The sequence below is a fragment of the Salvia hispanica genome, chromosome 5 (assembly GCF_029641045.1).
Source record: "Salvia hispanica isolate PSC_SH4W2 chromosome 5, Shi_PSC_v1, whole genome shotgun sequence".
NCBI lineage: Eukaryota > Viridiplantae > Streptophyta > Magnoliopsida > Lamiales > Lamiaceae > Salvia > Salvia hispanica.
In genome coordinates this window covers 21480978-21489136 of record NC_142696.1, presented here as the reverse complement: position 1 = coordinate 21489136, position 8159 = coordinate 21480978, and the positions used below count along the sequence as shown (strand labels likewise).

Genomic DNA, 8159 nt, shown 5'->3' with positions numbered 1-8159 from the left:
GGTAATTTCATGGATCTAAACAATCAAGATCATTATAAGGGATACATGTCATTGTAAAATTTTGGAAATGTTTAGACACAAGCATGCCGCATAAGAAAGAGCAAGATGGAGTTTCAGAATGAGTTTGAAGACTAGTAACTTTTCGGCATTGTCTGTTTGGAGATGTGCCATAATGGTTCAAGAACCTTCGGATTGGGTCGATAGCTGGGTGGAATGAATTAAAATTGGAAATTTTAAGAAGTTCGCAATTCCTAACAAAGTGGATGCTCCAACAGAATTGTGGTTCAGATGGAATATTAGGCATGATAAGTGGAAAATCGACGACTTCAATGATTTTAGACAAATACCAATGTTGGATAAGGAAGTCGGGAAATGGGTGCAGTTGCACATCGCACCAAGATCACAAAGAGACAAGGAGGGAAGTAATTTACAAATTTGACAAGTTAGTTTCTATGTTTTAGTACGTTGTTTAAACTTTGAGATTGGTTTTTATTTTTATTTTTTTAATGTGTCATTTTGTGTTTTAGATTATGTTTTTGTGCGTTCGTGTGGCATGCAATTTCTCCTAATTAGCTATTGTATAATCTAAGTATGAGATTTTTTTATCTATGCTATGATTTCGGTTGTTTATATGCGCTGATCTCTATGTCTTCTCCCACTTAACCTATTGTATAGTCTAAGTATGAGAAGTTTTGTATGTATAGTCTCATTTTGCTATTTCGTGGTGTCCACAAAGAATCGTCTGATTTCTAAAAATAGAAATCTATCTCTCATACTTTACTCATTGTTTCTCCTATCTTATACTCCCTCCGTTCCTCTGTAGCTGAGTAGTATTCCTTTTTTTAGTTGTCCCACTGTAGCTGAGTAGTATTCCTTTTTTTAGTTGTCCACTGTAACTGAGTCGTTTCCTTTTTTAGCAAAAAATAACATCTTTTCTTCTCTCTCATTTTATTCTCTATTCATTTCTCTACTTTTTTCCTTTTCTACTTTATTATCCATTTACTTAACTTATTTAACGCAAATTTTCTTTAATCTCGTGCCGAAAGGAAATGTCTCTACTACAAGGGACGGAAGGAGAACTTTACCTACTTTATCTCCATATCTCTTTTCCTTTATCTATTTTTTTCTCCTCTCTTTTACTTTACTAATTTATCATTAAAACTCGTAGACTATTTTTTTTTATAAAAAGAGTAATTAAAATCGAAAGAATTAAAAAGTCTAAAATAAAAATAAACATTGGTTCACCGTCAGTATTTTAACTTCACGCACATTATGACAGATAAAAAAATGCCCACGTTAATTCTAAACGGGTCGGGTCAAAAGCGCATTAGGTGGGTTTAAGGGTTTTACGTTTTGGGGAAAAAGTATTTTAGCTCATGTACACATTTAAATAGCCGCTTTCTCGCTGAGCAAGACGAAGGAGAAGTAGTAGCACCACTCTTCTTCTACTCCAGTTTCAATCCCTTCAATCGGAGAAAGGAACTCCTCTTCACCGGCATCGGATCAGATTAGCTGGAAATGGCAGCGTTCGTTCCTCCGTCCCCCGCCGCGCCAGCGGCCGCCGCTTCCAGCTCAGATGTGGAGCAGCCTAAAGTTGATTACCTTAATCTTCCTTGCCCCATTCCCTACGAAGAAATTCATCGCGAGGCACTCAGTTAGTGCTTCTTACCATTTCTCTATTTCTTTTATTTGAGATTTGATGGACTGGGTTTTGCAAAATGGCTGCATCATGTTTTTGAATGTTAGTTCTATTGTCTGCTTTTATTGTCCTTGATTCTGTTGCTGGTTTTAAATTAATTTTGACGTGTATTAGTGTGAGGAAGTGGTTTATTCTCTTATATTGGGGCTGTGCTAAAACCCTAGCTTAGTAGTCCAGTTTCATTGGTAAACTCATTGGCTTTAAAGTGCTTGTTAAAAAAGCATCTAACAAAATGCGAGCATCCAGACCATTTGCAATAGCTTGAATATGCAAGGGCATAGTTCTTGCTATGTTATTAATATTGCTTTAGATTGATAAGTTAAAATTGCATGTTGATTAATGTTGTAAATAGTTAGACGGTATACCGTTCCACTCTAAGGTTGCAATTTGCTATGGCAAATAATTTGTAGTAGTTCAGACCCATTACCGATGCCACTGGCATAACTGAGCCCTTGGCATGGGCATCATGCATGGCCATTGACTGACATATAACACGTACCAATTCATTATTACCTCTTTTTCCAGTTGTGGTTCTGCTTGTATCGGAAAATTAATGGGAATGTAAGGTTAAAGTTCACTGCCTAGATAGGGACTTCCATAGGAAATTACTTTCCATTTCTATAAAAAAGCCAGTTTTTATTCATTTTGTGATGATGTGATATAATTAAATTTTGTATGGAACTTGTAAATGCCAGTGTCATTGAAGCCAGAACTCTTTGAAGGATTGCGATTTGATTTTACAAAAGGACTCAATCAAAAATTTTCTCTCAGCCACAGGTGAAACTATTGTTCTTATGCTGTACAATTTTAGTGCATTTTATTTTTATTAGATATGTGTATTGTTTGTTGCCATCCATTTTCTCCTTAGTGCATATTGTTTTAAGAGCTAATTCATCTTCCTTCAGTGTGATGATGGGACCTACTGAGATTCCTGCTCAATCCGCCGAGACAATTAAAATCCCCACTGCTAATTATGAATTTGGGGCCAACTTTATAGACCCAAAGGTAATCATTGTCTGCTATATTTTGTTTACTTATGAAAGGGCTAGTTTGGCTAATAAACGGTCACTACTTTTCCTGCAGTTGATGCTTTTTGGGAGGGTGATGACAGATGGCAGGCTGAATGCAAGACTTAAATGCGATTTGTCTGATAATCTTACTTTGAAGGGCAATGCTCAAGTAGGCATATTTGTTAATTCGTCCACAATGTTTTAAGTTGGCAGCTGTCCAAGGGTTGTCTGCATTTCTTATTTTATACGATGAACTAGATAATAATATCTGCTTTCTTTTTTTTGTAGCTTACCAACGAGCCTCATATGTCGCATGGCATGTTCAATTTTGATTATAAGGTAATTACTGTGTGTTTAGTCGTTTGATGTGTTATCATTCCTCATTCTCTTCCTTGAGCTTGTCACAGTGGTACTCACTAATCATAATATTGATGCAGTGTTGGACCTAGGTGTACAAATTGAAGCTAACAAGTTCTCTCTTCATATGATATACAGGGTTCGGATTATAGGACTCAGTTTCAAGTAGGAAATGGAGCCTTACTTGGTGCAAGTTACATACAGGTAAACAGTCTGACTCTGTTTCGGAAGGCATTTACTTAGCTTATCAATCAAACTATTAAAGCAGTAGACGCTTGAAGCTTGTGTATTTGTACTAAACTTTTGAAATCTGAGAACATCAATACCGGAGGACGGAGGTATACTTTCCATTATTCCAGCAGATCAAAATTGTATCATAATTTTATCATGCTTTAAAATCTCTGTGTGAGTTATTGGCCTAAACTCTAAAGTATTAGCTGATCTAGAAAGTGTCTGGTATGGGGTTAGATCATTATATAGGCCTGCTCAGTTTTATAGTTAGAAACTTAGAATATGCTACAGTTATTGCTTAATGTCATACTTTGCTTCTGGATTTGTGGAAGACTTGGGGAGTTTATTCATACTTAATCTCAACAATCCAGTAGAGATGGAAACATAGTTTGATAGTCTGAAGAACCAATACGTAGTTTATCATTCAGGACATTTGCACTAATTTTATGGGAAATATTATGGAGATTGGAGATAATTTATGCTTCATTGGGCTAAATTATCTTTCACATTTTTTTTCGCAGTTGTTTTTCAGCATATGGAACTAATATAGTGGATGGATCTTATATTAAAATCTATATGCTGGTAATAGGGATTTATGAGTAGATCAATTGAATAATAAGCTACTACTATTAATTAGTTTTTCAGTACCCTGGACTATGACACTACCTTAAGAAGTAATGCTGCTTTCAATAAATGTATCGAAAGCAACAAATCCGTGATTAAGTAAAGTTAGAGAAGACCTAGTGGCTAACCGAGAAAGTGAAAAATGATCTAAAAACGTGGAAATATATCTACCAGATCAAAAATCCCTCCACCCATTTGTCCAAAGGGGGACAGATGAAATCTGAATGATTTTTGAAGTTCCTTCCATTTTGACAAAAATCATTGATGGCTGTAGAACTCCTTCATAAGCATGTGTTCTAGCAACTCAGATACTTTCCAATATCTACATGTTTTCTCTCTCAGAACCCAGTGAATTTACAGTAATTGATCGACTAAATGCATTTTTGGCTATAAATATCGCCATTCTTATGTTAGTGTTGTAATACAATTTTTCCAGCTACAGTTAATTCTATAAATGGCTTGAGAATATGAAGACGCATTGCTGTTATTATGACTGATTCTTCTCATGTTTGCTTGCAGAGCGTGACCCGTAATTTGTCTTTAGGTGGTGAAGTATTCTGGGCTGGTCAACACCGGAAGTCTGGCATTGGCTATGCGGCACGTTATAACACTGACAAGATGGTAATTTTTTTTATGTGCAATATTATTCTCTTCACAGTTCACACACACATTTAATTGTGAACTAGTATCATCTTTTGTCTGCATACATCTGTTTGATGTGCTTCATCTGTGTCCTCCCAAGGAGCTAAGCACAGAAATCCTTTGTTAGTGGTGATTATATCAACTGAGATATGGAAAGACTGGGTAGCATCCTTGAAACTTATTCATATGAGACCTTCACGTGGCTGTGGCCATATTTGAAACTTGCGTTTTGCATATTTTGTGGGGGTAGTGGCTCTAGCTGCACATTTTAGAGGCTGAATTGGTGATGAGTTTTTCTAATCATATAAAAAAATAAAGTCATCCAAAAAGTAGTCTGTATTGCCATTATTTACTTTACTTCTGCAGGACAATGAGATATCGTCTGTATTCGTATCTGTTTGCGGAAGTAGATCTAGCTGGACCTTTTAGCAGGCCAAGTTGATCAACAGTTCCTTGTGTGAACTTCTGAATATCATAACAAATTTTCTACATATTTTTTTTGGGGCCAAGTTGTAGGACTAAAAAGCCTTAAGCAAAGGCTCAACTTTTGAGAATGTGTAATGACTTTATTTTGGTTGAGGATCACCGATCACCCATTGGAAATGACATAATGTGACTCGCATATTGTGAATAATTGAAGTATTTGCTCAATTGTGAAATGTGGCTTGAAAAATAACTGCTTTAGCTACCCCTAACTTTTCCTCTCCTGAGAGTAGTTACAACTTTGACCAGCGATTCCTACAATTTCCTCTTTGTTGGGCCATATATGATTACTTATGGTTTAAAAGATGCAAATGGATATTGCCTGTTTCAATTTCAGGTTGCAAGTGGGCAAGTTGCCAGCACTGGGATGGTAGCCCTTAGCTATGTTCAGAAAGTATCTGACAAGGTGATCTGAGTTTATTCTTTGTTAGTGAATATGGTGATTCCATTTCTTTTTTTTTTGTATACTTAAATGTCAAATTATTTTTCCTTCAGGTTTCTCTGGCAACTGACTTAATGTATAACTATATGTCTGGGGATGTCACATCCAGTGTTGGTTATGATTACATTCTTCGGCAGGTAACATTTGTTTCAATAATAAAAGTTTCTTTTTGATGTAATAATAAACAGGTTAGTGTTTGGATAGCTGCATTATTTTATTATTGCAATACCTTTTGTTGTGAGGTCTAATAATCATTTATTTAGCTGTAGAAATCATATGTATGAAGAGACCAACTTATAATACTTTTATCAGATGTACATAAACTTAATGCTAAGGGTGCTCATGTATAAACTTTAACGTTGGTGGTTAGTGGGTATCGATGCTGTTAGATCATAATGCCATTCCCTCTAATGCATTTATCACCAATCATCATTTTGAAAGAGTCGACTTCTTTTGCTTTACCCGTGGATTCTTTTGTACGTCAGTCCAATTCTCACAGTATTGGAAGCAAGCGGAGAGTTTTCTAGCCGTAATTGACCATCAAATTTCAATAGGATAGATTAAGCTGAATGTTGTGTTTCTTGTTATAGGTATAGTTATCAGTTGACTGCTATGCCTCTTTTGTTAATGATCCTGCTTTGGATTTATTCCACTTGCATCATATTGCTTGTTGAAATGGCTATTATTTCCATTAAAAATACATCCCTGATTTTTTGCTTAATCTGATAAACCAACTTGTCAGATGTGCTTTTCTGAATATGCCTGAAATTTCTCATTAGCTTAGTGTGACATTGTTCAAATAGAGATGTCATCTAACCGGCTCTCTTTCTTGGCAGTGCCGCCTGCGAGGAAAGATTGACTCCAACGGTTCAGTGTCTGCTTTCCTAGAAGAGAGACTCAATATGGGTCTCAATTTTCTTCTATCTGCGGAGGTGAGTATAACGGGATAAACAAGCTCCCCCACTCCCTCCAGACTCTCTCATACTCTTGACTTCTATGTCCCAATATAAGCGTTTCTTAATGTTTTCAAAAATTGTATCTTGCAGATAGATCACCGAAAGAAGGATTACAAGTTTGGCTTCGGTTTGACAGTGGGAGAATAGGACATGAACCATATTCGTTATCGAGTCTCAAATTAAGCTGATAATTACAAGGTGAGAGCAGGAGTTAGGCAATCCCTCTCCTCTTAAAACTGGAATCAGTTTTGTATGCTCAAATGACCTTATTCGTTAGCAGTGAGATCTGCTGCAGCGCATTTGCTAGTAGATGGTTTTTGCAGGTTTGCGGTATTACTTTATTCGAGACAACTTTGTTCTATAGCTAATGAATGAGAAAACGATTTTCTTCTGTGGTTGGATTGAAGTACTACATCATAAATCATTGCCTTGTATTGGCTCTATGGGGGCTAAGGTGATACTACTAGTTATACACATTTGAGTATTTCGATCTAAATTGGAATCTCTTCATCTTGGAGTCTGCGTGGTTTGATTTTATTTCAATTATTGTGTTATATTTTACCTATATTTGGTAGAAATATTAGTCATGACATTAGGTATGTGATTACATCAACGACAGTTGAAACCAGCAAAATATGTTATTCTAATACCTGGGGACCACTCGTTGCCTTGCCAAATGGGAGAATTGTGTTCTGTTAAATGGATTAGATTCGTTAGATATACAACTGCTATACTAGTAAATCGCATGATTTTAAATACTTGTGTACCAACTTAGGTTTGATTTTAAATGAGTTTTAAGGAATTGATAGACTATAGTATAACAAGTGACATACGTATATGAATGTACACAGTTAATGGAATTGACATAGTGCAAATGTGGAATTTGTGGTTTAATTCTAAAGAATAGTAAAGGTAGACTGAGGATTTTAAGTTGAGATGGAACAAATTATAAACTGTGGCTTCTTAAGGTCGGACGAAGAGGGTATATATTTATTCACTTGATGGAATCTAGATATCTTGTGAAATGTGAATGGAAGATGACTTGTTCAAAACCAATGGTGGGTGTTTGTGGTCCATGCCCAATTTGTTGTTCCCCTCAATTTCATCCCACCAAAATTATAACCATTAATTTTCCTTTTCAAGTTTCAACAATGAAATTTGATTGGACACCACATAATGATATTGCTTTATCTCAGTTAAAATAAAATGCTACTCGTATTACCGATAATTTACAGCCAATCTTATTCTTATAAATGGATAATAATTGTTACAAGAGATTATTAATACCATATTTTAATGAAACAAAAACGTGTTTATGACTTTATGAACGTGCGCAATTTCTTTCTTGTATTCCAAATTTTCGATTCTGAATTTCTGATTAACAATATTGATTTAATAATGATACCAGCAACATATCTGTAAAAAAGAAAATGCCAATTTGATTAAGTTATAGTTCAGCAACATAATTATGCCAAGGGCCAAGATAATGAAATACTCCACCAATTATAATGGCATCACGTAGTAAGAAAAGTAAAAAAGATGTGACAATATATGAAACGTAAAAAAGGTTTCTATCTAAAATAAACTTGTTTGCCTGTTTGTTGGCAACTTGTCGCTATATTAATTGCAAGGCTCGTGGGTAGTCCAAATCCTAATCCTATTTTAGATAATACCCCGTATTCTGGTTGATATATGTGGGTCCCTTTGAATCTGTG

General features: G+C 35.5%; 1 protein-coding gene across 1 annotated transcript; it reads left to right on the top strand.

The window, feature by feature from the left end:
- The first annotated feature begins 1385 nt into the window (after positions 1-1385).
- Positions 1386-6964, top strand: LOC125190612 (mitochondrial import receptor subunit TOM40-1-like). Its single transcript, XM_048087952.2, has 11 exons — positions 1386-1654; positions 2395-2476; positions 2605-2704; positions 2783-2878; positions 2998-3048; positions 3205-3270; positions 4441-4542; positions 5384-5452; positions 5542-5625; positions 6325-6420; positions 6535-6964. The coding sequence occupies exons 1-11, from the start codon at positions 1519-1521 to the stop codon at positions 6589-6591; spliced, it is 939 nt and encodes a 312-aa protein (XP_047943909.1). The 5' UTR covers positions 1386-1518; the 3' UTR covers positions 6592-6964.
- The last annotated feature ends 1195 nt before the right edge of the window (positions 6965-8159 follow it).